At 37.0% G+C, this 16420-nt stretch overlaps 2 protein-coding genes across 3 annotated transcripts; one reads left to right on the plus strand and one right to left on the minus strand.

Moving 5' to 3' along the window:
* Positions 1-563: 563 nt before the first annotated feature.
* On the plus strand, positions 564-8172 carry LOC136229309 (ribonuclease 2). The gene is made up of 9 exons (XM_066018004.1): positions 564-805; positions 1553-1581; positions 2026-2099; positions 2780-2881; positions 2987-2990; positions 4489-4580; positions 6042-6203; positions 6507-6600; positions 7830-8172. Exons 1-9 carry the CDS (start codon positions 615-617, stop codon positions 7880-7882), a joined length of 801 nt encoding a protein of 266 aa, XP_065874076.1. The 5' UTR covers positions 564-614; the 3' UTR covers positions 7883-8172.
* A 388-nt stretch (positions 8173-8560) lies between these two features.
* On the minus strand, positions 8561-12024 carry LOC136231281 (uncharacterized). Of its 2 annotated transcripts, none has more exons than XM_066020611.1 (5): positions 11485-12024; positions 10104-11236; positions 9338-9451; positions 9036-9204; positions 8561-8930 (listed from the first exon to the last, which is right to left on the minus strand). In XM_066020611.1, exons 1-3 carry the CDS (start codon positions 11831-11833, stop codon positions 9371-9373), a joined length of 1563 nt encoding a protein of 520 aa, XP_065876683.1. In that variant the 5' UTR covers positions 11834-12024; the 3' UTR covers positions 8561-8930; positions 9036-9204; positions 9338-9370. The 2 variants fall into 2 exon arrangements, with proteins under 2 accessions (XP_065876683.1, XP_065876684.1); XM_066020612.1 differs by having other exon boundaries at positions 8572-8930; positions 9338-9439.
* Positions 12025-16420: the final 4396 nt, after the last annotated feature.

Here is a 16420-nt window from a genome sequence, read left to right on the forward strand (position 1 = left end):
AATATTTTTTTAATTGAATTAAATGTTCATAAAGCAAACTAGAACTTAATGATTTAAAAAATAAATGATTAGAGACCTATCCAAATAAAAATGTTTTTTCCCCTTTAAGAAACTACATTTCTTTTCTCTTCTCTGACAATCAGGTCCCTTGATGAATTCTTGGTACCAGATTGTAAAAGTATTTTGAATATAAGGATAAAGCAATTAAAAACGAGCTTCAGTTATTGAATACAAAAGGATAAAGAACAACTCACGTTTTACACAATGGAAACAATTTGGAAATAAACAGAAAACTAACAGGGATTATTTTCTAACAGAAATCCTAACATTAATCAAGTTAAGGACTGATAAACGGAAAAGATGGGTTTTGCCATTAATGGGATTAGATTTAAGAGTAAAGATCGTTCTTTTTTAATGGGGAAAATGGGTTTTGCCATCAATTATTGCAAGTTTGCAATTAGAGGAAGAAGAATGGCATATTCTGTTTATAACAAAAAAGGAGCAGGTATATCATTCTCAAATGACCGTTATACCCTTTCAACCATTCTTGTATAAAATAGTGCAGCTAACAATAGCTCAGCAACTCAAATTGAAATTCCTTTGACAATTCGGCAATGGCTTCTCTCTCTGCCCACCTTCTGCTAGCTCTCCTACTCTTCATAACGCCGTCGTTTTCGCCCATCCAGGACGTTACTGCAAGGTCTGGACAGAGAGAGTTCGATTATTTTAAGTTGGCTATGCAATGGCCAGGTACTTACTGCCGACGAACTCGCCATTGTTGTTCCTCTAATGCTTGCTGCCACGGGTAATACTAAAATTGTTTCTCCTTTGATTTTGATTATTTTGATTGATCTTCTTTTTGTTTTATATTTTCTTTTATTCATCTCTTTCTTCTTTGGTCTATCATCAACATCAAAATTACTTATAATCTTCTATACTGCATCTTCTAGAATATATCTACATTTGTTTCTTCCTTATTCGTAGCATCATATAGTTTTATTAGCTAATTACATATATCATCAGGCTTGTGCAGCTAAAATTGGTCAATTCAAATTGGTTTTGTTGGTTTTTTTATCTGTTTAGTTTGGGCATTTCTTTTGGGTAGAAGAATTTTCTCCTCTCAAATTATCTGCTGTAATTATGTGCTAGTTAATGATTTGTCGAGACTCGAGAGCTACCAAATTCACAGTAATGTAATTGCAATTAAGCCTGTTCTTGCGTTTTTCCCCTTTGCATCCGATCTGTGCTTAGTGGTTTGGTAAGGTGTCTAACCTCCTTTTGGTTAATCATGGGGGTTAAGCAATACAAGTAGAAAAAGTTCCCATTTTCTTTTAAATGTTGTCCTTGATCCACATGTTTTCTAATGTGAACTTGTCTTGATTATATGATTTATATGAGACGTCATTGATATTTTTGAATTCAGTGTTCCAGTCTTTTGAATGCTCGCGCACTTCACATCCTTAGTTCTGGTGGTGTTTAGTGTTTAATGTTTAATTGTGAATATTCTATGTGGAAAATCTGGAGCTAATATCTCTTTTGTGGTTTTTTCCAGATCAAATGCTCCAAGTTTATTCACCATTCGTAAGTACATAACTTCGTTTCATTCGATCTAAATCATCAATTGACTATTTATCATAATCTGGGTTTCAGGATAGCACATGAGAGTCAAAATTCCTTTCTCCAGTCCATTGTGAAAAGCAACTCCCATTATCTATAAATTATCCTTTTTGTCTATTTGCTTACCATCCCTTTTATTTTTTCAGAAATTTCAAAATGACTTTCTTTGTGTTTCATCCTGGTCCAGTAAATTGAAAATTAGCCTGATTGGAATTGGTTTTTGTTCACAATTTTGCCTCTGAACGTTTCTCTGAAAAATACTTTTTTAGATCATGGATGAAATGGGGCTATGGCATTTTTTTTTGTCTTTCTTGATGCTGTACCAGTATAAGTTAATATTGTGTCTCTTTGAGGCATTGGAAACACCAAAAGGAATTTACATCTATTGAATATTAATTTTCACTGCAGATGGGCTGTGGCCTGACTATAATGATGGAACTTGGCCTGCCTGTTGTACACAATCCAATTTTGATGAAAAAGAGGTATGTTCTAAGAGTACCTCAATATGAATGTTTGCCTTGCTTTAACTCTGATGTGTGTGTATAGAACTGTGGCTATATGGTATTATGTTGAAGCTCTAAAAAAGGGAAATACCTCATAGAAAATAGCAAACTATATAACCAAACAGCAAGACAAGCACAATGGAAAATGAAGTTTATTGATTGATCACCTAAAAGCAGACTTAGAAAATGGAAATGACAGTTCAAACGAAATATGAAAGGGTTGAGACAAGCTCAAGACCCTACAGGAATGTAAACAGTCCCTCTCTATTACAAGGAGCAGAGCCTCTGCAAATAGGATGCAGAATTAGCCAAAATTCCTCTTACCTCTCTCCAACAAGAAACTCCAACTAATAACCTTTCTCAATTCCCATTTTACTCCTTTTCTGAGAAGGTTACTTCCATATATATTTCCAGACCTTTGCCCCAACATTTTTGGACTATATCAATCAGTTCCAGGCCCAGAATCTCTATCAAAGAAGAAATGCTTCTATAAGCAATAACATTACTGAAAATGTATTGTGAAATTCTATTTTATGTGCATTGCCTAGTGAGACATGTCCTCTTATATTATATATTTCTGAAAGATAATTCTTTCACTTATTTCCTGTGTTTCCTATAATAACGTGTTGTATGTTGGAAAATAATTCTATAACTTGCAGATATCAACTCTGAGTGATGCTCTCCATAAATATTGGCCATCTTTAAGTTGCGGTTCACCATCAACATGTCATGGTACAAAAGGATCATTTTGGGCACATGAGGTGGTGTTATACTGTTTCTTGTTATATTACATTTACATGATTGATGACTAACATGCTTTGTCTCTATGCTTGCTGATGGCTGAATCTGGAAATGCACATTCACAGTGGGGTAACTGTCTTTAACTTTTGCTCTGTTTCATGTTATAAATTGACTTGTAAAGTTCACTTTCTGCATTCTTGTTGGGACATAAACAGAAAGGGATTGATTACAAGTGCCCCTAGGCACCTTTCTCATGAGCATTTAGTTGTATTATGGTTATGTGACATCAGAAAAAGTTGACTACCTAGTACCGACACCACAGTGCTACTTAATGCTCTTGTCCTCAATCAACTAATCGATTAGCCAACCAGATAAAAATTTATAATGTCAATATTCTTATAATTGTTGATTTGTTAGAAAAATAACAGGGTTAACTGATAGATGGGTCCATCATAACAAATGGCAGCTTATTAGCAGATGTGTCTTTTTGGAAAACACAATTTATTTTTAGTGTTTAATTGATCAAATAAGAATGTTTCCCGTGAAAGGGGGGATTGCATCTGGCTATAATGAGAAATTTTATGACGCTATACCTGGATGCACTTTCTAAAGATGTGATTGATCTCCATTCATGAGAAGATGTTAAATATTTTTGTCTAATAATTTACAACATTAATCTGCTATGAACACGGGTTTGGGATCTAGTTATGGGAGCTTGTACCCTAAAATCCTCTAGGAAAGAATGCTTAAAAGTCTTCCTTCGCTTACCTATCTTGTTGAAATAGTTAGGAGCTCATTAAGAGAGAACCCCACAATCTCAGAATTGTTAAGAGCTCGTTAAGAGAGAACTCCACGATCTCTTAAGGTTTTAATTGGATTTTCAACTGATGCTATTTTATTAATGATCTCCCCTTTAAACAGAAGAGATAGAATTTCAAAATAGGAATAAAATAATGCTAGCTAGGGCTGCATAGGCAGCAACTAATTAGAGAATAACCAATAATTGCGTAAGTCAAGACCTATCCTAAATGGTAACTAATTAATGCACGAATCCTAATTAGAAACAACTACTATTACGGAAATAAATCCTAGATGGAAACTAACTAATGCATGAATTCTAATTTAAATATTCCTATTACAAATGAAACTATTAAAGAAATAATTTAAAATAATAGAATACTAATTAGGACTCTAAAACGAGTTCTTATATTAAGCACCGGGTCTTCTACGTCACTCGGAGGACCTCCAATTCACATTTGGACACGTGTAATGTGACCCCACATAATAATTAAAATAGTGGGGCCTCTTATAATATGTGTGGGTCCATATTATACGTGTCAAAATATGTATGGGAGGTCTCCATTTGACATGGAGAATCGGGTGCTTCTAATAATTTGCCCTCTAAAACAGCAACAGTTCGTTCATGACATAATCTGATCAAAATTGTGTTTCACCTTTTGAGCATAGAACTAGAAGAAGCAGTAACCATTTCGAGTGCAACATGTAATGACTTGTTGAACAATAAGTTGATGGATTTCATGCGTGTGTACAACTCTAGGACAGGAACTTACAGTACTATTACGAATTTCTAGTACTCATATTAATATGTTTTTGCATTTTAATGCAGAGAAGCATGGGACTTGCTCCTCTCCAGTTTTTCAAGATGAATACAGTTATTTTTTAACTACACTCAATGTATACTTCAAGTACAATGTCACGGTGAGTTGTTAGGTAACTGGTGTCATATATTTACTGCATATTGTCGATGCATCTTACAATACTGTTATTATGAACACGATTGAGTAATAAAGTAGGAGAACAAAGAAAGAACATAACACTTCTGGTGCAAGGCTCCTGAGAGGACATGTGTCTGTCTTATCATATTATTTCAATTTGAGTAAGTTTCGATTTACAACTTTGCCTTAATCATACATTATGTGGCAGTGGCATAAGGTGCAATTTCTCCCCAAAGGTCATTTGGGAATATCAATTTACTCCTTAGCGTTATTCTTTTCAATGTGGTCCTGAACCTTATAAACCCTCATCAATTTGCTTTTTTCTCACTAATATAGAGTTGAGAAGTTGTTTTGTAAAATGCGAAATTTATTAGGGTTTATAGTGTTAGGAGTAACGTTGGGAAAAATAACGCAAGGGGTAAATTGATATTCACAAATAATCTTAGGGGGAACATTGTGCCTTCGTCCTTCATATGTTATTGACGTAACAACTCAAAATCAATGCCTTGACCTAGGTTTCTGTCTTGGTAATAATGGGTCACCAATTTTTGTTGCTTGTTCATGAGGAGACAAGGCCCCTCCAATCACATAGCTTATTATTACTGTTCTAGCTCTTGGGTGCCAGATTATCTAATTTCTTATTTTTTCTACTCCAATTGTTTAAATGGGAATCCCATGACTCTCATCAATTGAGTGCTTTAACCATTCTTTTTCCCAATAAAAACTGCAGGTAACTATCCTTGGGTCTAGGTGATTATGGAACCATGTAAAATCATCTTGTTTTCTTCTCTATGTTCTTTAATTCTATCCGCACACAATTTTCTCTTTCTCACATACACAGTTTTGATATTTCCCGTATAATTATTTCTCTTTTCGTGTTCTATCAATCAACATAAATGAATTTGCTCAATTAACGTTAGATCTAGGCTTATTAGATCTAAGCCTTAGGATGATTTTAATCTCCATCCTAGGATTCTAATAACCCTAGATCTAACGGTGACATTGACCAGGTGAAAACCACCGTATATATATATATATATATACGTGTGTGTGTGTGTGTGTGTGGTTTGAAGGATCTAGGTGTTGAGCCCATGACCCCCACCTGCAATAATGTTTACTAATTGTGGTAAGCTCCTTGGTGCCATGCCATAACTGAGTGATGCATGTTGGCCAATGGTCATCAACCAAAACCATCCATGAATTTACCGAGTTTTATGTATAGTTTTAGTTACTTGTGTGTGACTTTGGGCTGTACCCGTAACCTACTTTGTGTCTTGACCAAATATTTTTATCTTAGTCTAATCTTTAATCTTGGTATTTACTGAAATGCATATGCAACATTGTATTGTACTGCCATTGTGTAAAGTGTGAGAGCTACTTGTTTCATTGGAAATTATCTTATCCAATTGACCGATGATTGGTTTTTGCTAATGTCACATGCTAGAAAGTACTGATTGAAGCGGGATATGTTCCGTCAAATACTGAAAAATACCCTCTTGGGGGCATTGTCTCTGCCATTGAGAATGCTTTCCACGCAACCCCTGAACTGGCTTGCTCAAGAGGTCAAGTAGAGGAGCTTTATATATGCTTCTATAAGGATTTCAAGGTTAGTGTTCCATTTGAGCTTCCGAGATTAACATGCTCAGTTTGTTGATAAATATAGCTAGATTATAAACAGTCCTTAATCTGTAAAGCAAGAAGGCTAGTAAAACTTTTTCTTTATGGAAGTTTTCAATGGATTGCATGATAAGTACACTTTTATGTAGTATTTGGAAAACCTAGATTTTAGGATGATTTATGTGCTTCAGTGCTTCAATAATATCCCTTGCTGTGAATGAACATGTGTTCTTGTTTGTTTTTTTCTCTTATTATAGAAAAATTTACATGTCTTTTGATATTACTTGCACAGCCTCGGGATTGTGCAAATCGGTCAACAATTCAAGATCTTTATTCTAAAAGCTCTTGTCCAAAGTATGTTAGCCTCCCAGAATATGCTTCATTGGGTAAGTCTCTGATACTATTATTAGTATTTATTATCTTGAGTATTTGATGTAAAATGAAAATAGTACAGTTTCTCTCAATTTAAGAAGTCATCTGTGGTTAATATGTTTGGAACTTGTGCCTGTAACTGATTATAAACCATCTGCAGCAATTTGTTTGAACTGTTAAAACAAATTTTTTTCTTTTTCTTTTTTTAACTTTCTGATCCAAATTTAATAATAACTTCTAACTCATACTTTGAATATCCAAAAACATGGTGGTGGGAGATTAAGCTGGTCATTGTTGAGGTGGGATTTAATTTTCCAATTATCTTGGCCTTTGGTGTGTGTAAGCCTGCCTATATAATTTATAGAAAAAGAGTCAGGTAACTATTGATGTCTTCCACCAGGAGAATTTTCTGCAGTCTTGCTTTGGTGTGTGTAAGTTTTGCTTGGCATTGGCCTGGCTTATGAAGAAACATTCTAAATTCTTTTCCATTTTTCATTTCTCTGAACATAAATTTGCTGGGGTTTCAGCACTACCTCTTTACCATAGTTTTGTAGGTTGGTTTCATTGCCATTGCTTTCCTAGTGCTGGACTTTTCCTATATAAGGTGACTAACGATGCAGTAGTCCTTCCCAATAAATTAATAGTTCAGCATTTGAGCCTTTTCTTTTTTCCTCCCAAAATCGCAGCCTTAGCCTGTTTGCTAGGTTGAGATTCTGTTTCTTGTTTTTCTCTTCGGCTGCATTTATCTTTTTTTTTGCTGGCAGTTTTGACTTGTCCTGTTGTTGCTTTTATTGTTTCCATGCACTTGGATGTTGCTAGTTTGCAACTTACTTTCGGCATGTTATTCATGAAGTTGTTCATTTGAATTATGACAATTCTAGAGTTCCCTGTCTGGAAACATCAAAATGCATGAATGCGCTATCTACTACTGCATTACTCATGTTTAGCACTGGAATGGTCTACCTATCATCTGAATTTAAATACCAATCGATGTTTATCTATAAAAATTAGTCATTATAAGGTTCAGTTAAACAACTGGATTACACGTCTATTACTAAGAAAATGGAGTAGGTTTTGGGATTTTGTCTTTTTGGTGATTTTATGTTTAACAGTTTGATTTTGACAGCTTTGCCCCTCTTACACCATCAGTGTCTTATCCGTATAGCCATTTGTGACTATATATATCTTGTGAGAATGCTTCAGAGATCAAGTTCGGCTCATATGATTATTCTATATTTTGCAGGCCTTGATGGCTCTCAAACCGAGTTGGGCATAGCTGGTAGTGAAGCTCTCTGAGATCTGGGTAAATGCATGTTGTACAATGCTCAATAGCTGATATTTGCTAATGATACGCAGAATGAGATACCACCAACTTATGAGCAACCATCATCATCATTTGTAAATAGCTGCTGCTTAATTTATGTACACCATGTAATTTGTAATGAATGTATTTGATATGTAACCATTGAGGCTCATAATATTGGTTAAACTCTTGGTATTAGCAAGCAAGAGCTGGATGTATACCGCTAGTTGTGAGAACTAAAATTGCCTCCTTTAATAATTGATAAAGTTGTTTGCATATGATATACGTAAACTGCATTGAATTGTTTGTTAAATTAGAGAAGATGCTAGGGACCAGCTAGGTTTAGACAAAACTTATTACATGTACTTTATCGCTATGCTCTTTTAACGGTCCTGTCACTTGAAGACAGTTGAGAAGCACGATGCCCCTTTCATCAATCAATTTATAGCTGAGTAGGAAATTGGGAAATGCAAAGAACTCAAGGCATTGATTTGCTAAATTTCGACATACAATCATATTGTATCATGGATTCAAATCCCATTTGTGACCAACTTTTCACAGTTAATCTTGATGGTGCCTATCCACGTTCAAGCTCCATTGTGGAAATCTCCCATAAAGGCGTAAGCATTTCCAATCGGGGAGAAACTTTGAGCTTGTGAAGGAGTATATTTATGAGCTTGACACTACGTTTGACTCAAAAACTTTATGGTAGTGGATTAATGAGTCCTTTCCAGTCATATACCCTTCACTCATCAATGTGGAATTTCAATATCAATTCACAATTGCATCCCAATAATCAGCACCATCAAACTAAAATTTAAATGTTGTCCTTGTATATGTAATTGGTACAGAAAAAGTATTGGTGCAATTTTCATTTCATCACTAAAATAAAACTAAAAAGAGCAAATAGATCCCAAGAAAAAAATGGCATTGAGGTGTCTTTTCACTTCACCAAAACCCAGTTGCCCATTTTGCACCTGTGCATTGGCAGGCTTTCCTATCTCAAAACAGATAAGTATTTGGTGCTATACTTCCAAGTGCCTATCAAAGGAGGAAAAAAAACACAATTTGAACAATAAATCAAAGAGTTGAATAGTTTTGAAAATTAAAATTAAGCTTGGGAAGCGTATAGAAGAAAAAACAAACCTTGTGGGCGGGTATTTTGTGCTTAGTTTACAAACTCAAGTGGAAAAAACCATTTTGGCACGCAGACATCATAAGATGATTCCAAGTGAAGCAGCTGAGCTGAGCAAATGCAATTCATGTTCAGAGTCCAGACACTATTTTGCTTCCAAGTTCCAACACATGTATTAACCTGAAAATGAATTTTGATTCCCACAGAATGCTTTCATTTTCAACTTCAAAACTATCATTTTGAAGAATGATACAAACAGGAGGGAGGAGGAGAAAGAATCAAAAACAAAAAATAATAATATTAGTTTCTGTACCATATGCTGTATGAATAATTGAACATAGCCCTATCACTTTGTAAATGCCCACTTCATCCAGGTAGAAAAGCAAAACTTCGAGAGGTGTTCAGGCAAATCCGCCTGCACAACATTCTGATGATCAGACAATCTGTTAAACCACTAATATTCAGATGCATGCTATGCAACATATTCCCGTCAAATATTTCAAAACAAAATTAGGGCTGTCAATTCCTGACACAACAACAGGATTTTCCGAGGCAACTCATTTGACACGATCCGTTTGACACAATTATCAGTTTTGTTGCATTTATATTATATATAATCATGTGGTGGAATATATAGATCACATAACACAACCACCCATTTTGACACCCCTAAACTAAATAAGGGAAAAGATTTGTAGATTCAGAACAGCAAACTTCAGAAACAGAACAACAGGAAGATGATAAGAGAAAGGACCAAACAATAGTTCAAACTGATTTACAGATCCTATCCGTTAAGATAAAGCTTCAGGCAGACTGATAATAATTGATGAAGAGTTGGCTATCAGAAAATATATTGGCTTTAATGCTTTTGCTAGACATTGAAACAAAAGGCATAAAATAATTACTCTCGTTGTAGTATCCATAAGAATTATCTATGGCTTTGAACATGCTCAAACATATTGTCAAGAATATGACTATATAATATCAAAAACATGATAAAACTTTCATCAGCAATAAAATAATTGCAAGAATGCAGAGGTAAAGCAATATTTCATGTGGAAGAAAATTATTTAACTCACACTAGTCCATGATGATGAAAACTCGTCTGTAGAAAGTAACCAACTGCCAGCCTTAGATTGGAACCCCAAATGGCTATTTGATTCAAAATCTACTAGCTCACTGTCATAGAAATCATCAGAATCACGATTTGATGTCCTCCTTCTCTTTCTACTTTTCTTTTTCTTCCCGTGCTTTCTTCTAATCGAGGCATTATTGTCTGATTCCGACTCGTCTTCTTCCGACAGTTCAACATGACGTAGCAGTTCATATTTCTCACATTTTCGGAAACTTATACCATTGCTTGAAAACAATAATTCCCAGGACTCTGAATTATGGGATTCCTTTGATAACATGTAATGAATAACCCAAGACTGAAGCCCTAGGAGTTTAATTGCTTTTAGGGATTTCGTTTTGAAGCACTCGCTAAGCATGGGGGCCAAGATATTGGCACCACCTGAGACTTTGCAGATTTGCAATACAATATCCTTGAATTTTCCTTCTTCCTCTTGCGACTCTTCGTCATGAATGAGGCGCAGAAGCTGTCTACCTTGATTGATGACTGCATTCACTAGAAGTAGTTCATCAATAGATTTAGAATCACTGAAAGTAGAAACCACAAATTCAAGCCAAAAAGATGAGGTGCCAAAGTCCATTGATTCCACTCTCGGGCTTAAAAATCTGCCTAATAATTCAAGAGCAACACATAATTCCTGCTCGTCAAGAGTAATGAGAAGATGTTTGCACAAAGAGGAAAAAGGTTCCTCCATAAAAAACTCATTTATGACTTCCCATACATCTCTTGCATCCTCCTCGTACATTAAGCGAACAAAAAACTCAACAAAGTATTTTCGATCAATGAATAAAATATCGCCGTCTCTCAAGGAATCAGCAAACTCATTGGACGACCAAAATTCAGGAACATTTTCAATAAAATTCTCAACTGTTCGTCGGACATCCAAATCAAGAAAGTAATGAGGTTTCGTTGCAACCATTGCAGGTGATTGTCCATGTTTTCCCTTCCACTCAAGTTCCTCCCAACATATATCACGATTCACAAAGGCAAATTGAGATAATGCTTTGGCACCCTTTTTATGGTCTAATCCACCACCACTAGCAAAGTTGGAAAACCATTGCATTATACGCATAGTGTTTCCTGCATCAATCAAGAAAACCATTGCATAGTGTTTACATAATAATTGCAGTTGATTGAAGAAAATTAACAAGGTTTACTTCTTCCACATGATGGTGCCGCTAATAAAGAAACTTCTTCACTTAAAGATCGAAGTTTGAAATACCCAAATTCAAAATACATCAAACCAAATTACTGTAAATAATGTAATAATATAATAAGAAGAAAAAACAAACTCACTAAGAATGCAAAATGAAACAAAACCCACATACCTTGAAAGAATTTCTCAAGTACATAACTTCTCTTGGCTATTATAGATCCTGCTTTACTCGGTCTCTTCTGAAATATCATTTCCACGAGCTGGGATGCTAAACTTCGATTTATAGGTTTATATTTCAATAATTTCACAAACAGGTCTCTCTGGTGGCGAGAAGTTAAGGAATTAATGCCTGCAATCGCACTGCAGAGCCATAGACGAGCTTCTGATCGACCGCCAGAAGTCATTAATGACCACATAACGGATTCCAATTGGCCCAAAAGCGATATCCATTGCTCGACAAAATCAGTATCTCCGCCTCGTTTATCTTTCCAATTAGGCTCCGAGAGGAACAGGTTAACCATCGTCGCTTAACTATCTCAAAATTCCTCTTTTTTGTACAGAGAATGCGTGGACGATAAAGCAGAAATTGAACAGATATACAGAGAAAGGGAAAAAATTGAGGGTTTAGAACCTGAAATTCCGGTTATAGTCTTCGGAAGTAACTTTTACTACGAGAAGAAGAATTAAGGAAAACTGGAGAAATCTTTGATTATCTGGACAACGTGACTTGCCGGAGCTGCAATTTATTTGAATTAACTTATAAGCACTAGAAACGACATATAGTTTACAAGATAGCAAATAAGTGCTAGAAGCGACATGTCGTTTACAAGTAGCAAACAATTTATTAGTTTGTTAAAGGTAAATAATTTATTATTCCTTATATTTTTACTTAACACACCAATAAATTGTTTGGGAATAAACCGTTGAATATAACAAAAATTAATAATTAAATATTGTGTTATTAAAATACGAGGACTATATGCCATGTGGAAACCTTGTGCCATGCTTTGAGGGATTGCCCGAATAGTAGAAAGGTTTGGGAAGGGGTCCTTCCTCACCACATCCTTCCTTCCTTTATGGGGTTCTCTGATATTGACTGGTTCTCTGGAGGCGTTAATGGGAATTTGTTGGCCAGTATGGAGCACGGGGCTATTCTCTTCGCTATTATTTGTCACCAAATGTGGAAATGGAGGAATGAAGAGTTATTTGCTGAGAAGACTGTCTTTATTCCTGACCTCCGGTTTTACTTCTCGAAAAAACTCTCTGTTATTACAAAGAGTTTTGAAGGAGAGCCCCTGGTTCACCCCTCCCCGGTTAAAGAGGTCCAGTTAGTTGGTTGGAGGAAGCCCAGGGAAGGGGTTGTCAAGTTGAATACGGATGGCTCCTGCCTTAGTAATGGCAGAATTGCTGCTGGTGGAGTTCTTCGGGATGCTGGTGGCGCCTGGCTGGCTGGGTTTACCCATAACTTAGGTACGGGCTCCTCCTTTACTGCAGAGCTCTGGGGGATCTTGTCTGGCATTAAACTCGCCATTCGCATGGGTGTTAAAAGACTTTCGGTGGAGTTTGACAATTTGGAGGCTATCAACAGGATTTCGGATAGACAGGCTGTTTGTCTTAAGAGTCAGAATCTCATTAAAGCCATCTTGAGGCTTCGTCCTGCCTTCGATTCTCTTACCTTCTCCCATATTTATAGGGAGCAAAACCACGTGGCGGATCGCTTGGCAGCTGCTGGGCATGGGGGGATGTTAGGTGTTTCTACCCTTTCCGTTCCTCCTTCTTTTCTGTTACCTTCTCTTCTTGAGGATAGGATTGGGGTCAGTCTTCCTAGACTGATCCCAGGTTAGGTTTTTGTTTGTTTGTTTTTTTTTTCTTCCCTTCTTACCAAAAAAAAAAAAAAATACGAGGACTATATAGCATGTTAAGTAAAAATGTAGGAATTAATAAATTATTTATCCTTATGTTAACCTATTACACTAGTGAATTCACACGCTCATTAAATTTTATCTTTCTTTTATAAAAGTATAAAATTGGTTAGTCACGAAAGTAAGAAAAAAATTAGTTTTCAAATTTAATTAATATATTTATAATAAAATTTAGTGAGTATATATATATATATATCAATATTTATCGTTTGTTTGAAGACAAATTTTGTGTAGGAAAATAAAATATTTTTTTTGTGTGTTTGACTACAACGTTAGAAATTAGTTTTTGTGTTTGGCTACAATATTGAAAATTATAGAAAATGCTAGAAAAATCCCAGGGTAATTCTGAAATTTTGAGAATTTTGAAAATTCCAGAATGTTGAAAATTTCAGAATTCTAAATATTCCAGAAAACTGAAATTCAATTCCAGTAACAACATAAATCACCCTTTAATAAAGTTAAGACTCTTGCCTTGATTTTGGTAACAACATAAATCACAAGTTTGCGTTTGTAACGAAAAATCCCCCGTGTGCTCATATGCAAATCCGTGAAACCATAGGACATCTATTTGAAACTAACCCTATATTTGTTTATTTACACTTTTTTATTTTTTAACTATATATTTGATGACTAGTGGAGAATTTCTGATTAGCTTCCGCCTCTGTGGGGGCGTCGTTGGATTCGACGAGGGGAAGCTCCGATGCCAAAGTCAGTATAGAATATGGAGGGATAAACTGAATTGACAAAGTAGGGTTGCTAGGATTGTGAGAATGTGTACCTTGATAGCTTGAGATGCAAGCTATATATAGTCATGAAGTTGTAACCTTTAGTAACTAGAAAGTCTCCATTAATGCACCATTAATGGCGGTTACTGGTTTCCTTTAAGTATGTCCGTTAGCTCATTAATTGCCTTTATTGAGGAATCGGCTCAGCTGGCGGATCGAAGGGTGATGGCGAATCTAACGTAGGTTTGACTACGGATCTCGTGTGGCGAAGCCTCGGTGATCCGCCCATCGGATGTCGTTGCTTGATACACCATGGCCTTCTTTGACCGGTTCAATACGCGGTCGTTTGGGTAAATATCTCCTTTGATCCCTCGGATAATATCCCAATGTTATCAGAAGCCCCCCTAAATTTCCTTTAAAGTCCTTTAGGGCTTTTGAGCTTCTTCGCGCGCCGCCATGATGATTCGCATTGATGGCCACTCTGTTCAATGCCATACGTTGGGTGACAGGTGTCATAGGCGCGCTGCTCGAGGGAACACCTTCTTCCCCTTCCCTTTTCTCTTTCTTCTTCATTCACGTCTTTCCCTTTCGTCTTCCTTTGAGCTTTTTACAGAGCTTTTTTTCGAAGTTTCAGAATCCTCAAAGCCTTTAACTATCATGTAAGTGAATCCTTTTGCTCTGTTTTCTGGATGTTTAGGAGTTCTTCTTCTTCTTCTGAGTCTACTTTCGAACTGTTTAATTTGACCACTTCTTCTGAAACTGAAATTAGCTGGACTACTTCTTCGGAAAATTCCGATTCTTCCGAAGGTACTCCCAGTTGCGACCTAGCCGAGCTGTGTAACTCGGCGTGTAGTAACTATAGAACTCGTTTATGTAGGACTCAGAATCTTCCCATCGCCGTTTCTCGTATTACTCCGGCAATAGGTTCTAGGCAGTTTTCTGGGATGGAGGCTTCTTCTTCAGCTCCGACCAGGAAAAAGGCGCCACGTGCGGAGTCCACTCCCTCTTGTATGAGCGTCGCGGATCTAGCGGATTTGGCAGATCGCTTTCCGTGGATTAAGAATTATGAGACCAAGTTTGCGGCTGCTCATCAGCGACCCGCCTGTCCGCCTAGTGGATATTTGTCTGTGTACAGTTGTCATGTAGAAAGAGGGTTCCGGCTTCCTCTTCCTAAGATGATGGCGGACATCTTGGCATACTTTAGGATCACTGTTTGCTAGCTGCATCCGAATAGCTGGTTAGATCTGGCTCTAGATTGTTATTTAGCTTCGAACTTAGGGATAGTATGTAAGTTGTAACCCTCGTGTCTTTCAGTCTCTCCATAAACCAACGAAGCGAAAGGCCGAATCTTTCCTCACTTTTCGCTAAATTCAAAACTTATTCGCCCTTCTGCGGTAAGATGTCAAATGTCCATCTTTGGGACAAAAGATTTTTCTTTGTAAAGATAAGAGAGGGCGAATCTCTAGGATTTCCGTCGGTTTGGAATGCCAAACCTTTGCATATGGCTGGAGACATGCGTATATTGATAGACAGTGATGAGGAAGTGGCGGATATCCTGAAAAGTATCAGGGCAGATGACTGGACATACGCTGACGCCTTGGACTTTATGATGAATGACATTCCCTTGATCCGCCGGGAAGGGGACAAGATCTCTTACGTGAAGTTTACACAACTTGATGAAGGTAACTTTGTTTTTCCTTGAACCTTGATTATTTTATTGTTCCCTTGTCAGCGGTTTTTCTGAGGCCAGTCGTGCCCTTGTAGAGATACGCAAGAAACAGAAGGAGGAAGAGGCTCGAAAGAAGGGGCAGGTTGCAGATCCTCGCAAGAGTGCTGAGAAACGTCCTGCCGGCGATTTGGTTGATCCTCCTCTTCCAAAGAAGAAGAAGTCTGTGTCTAGCAGTGGAGGGAAGCTACTGGCGGATGCCATAAGAGCCGAGAAACCATTGGCGAGGCTTGAAGAGGTGCGTGTTTTTTTATCATTTTCTCTTCTTTTACTTGGATCTTATTCTGTACTTTTTAATGCTTGCATAGTTGGTGAAGCCGGACTTAGGAGGTTACTGGTCCGCCAAATATGGTGACAAAGGATCTCTAAGGAATGAATCCGTCATCAATGATCTGGACGAAGCTCTTGGCCAACTTGGTGAGGTACGGGAGAGTCAAAATAAGATCTCGGGATCCGCCCATGTCCAGATGGGGAAAACAGAGCTTCTTACGGTAAGTTTCTTCTATCTCTTTTCGCATTTTTGGATGAAAGAGTGATCTCCTTGAGGGAGAGTTTGCTGTTATTCTTTTGTTTGAATTGGCCTTTGCCTTGATAGGTATACACCCGTATGCGTGCTATGGAAGCAGATCTCCTTCAAGGAGTGGCGGACAAGGCAACCATAGAAAGGTTGGAGAAGGAGGTCATTGTTGCCAATGCGAACGCTGCTTCCGCTATTGCCCTAAATGAGAGTAAGGA

The sequence above is a fragment of the Euphorbia lathyris genome, chromosome 5 (genome assembly GCF_963576675.1).
Source record: "Euphorbia lathyris chromosome 5, ddEupLath1.1, whole genome shotgun sequence".
Lineage (NCBI taxonomy): Eukaryota > Viridiplantae > Streptophyta > Magnoliopsida > Malpighiales > Euphorbiaceae > Euphorbia > Euphorbia lathyris.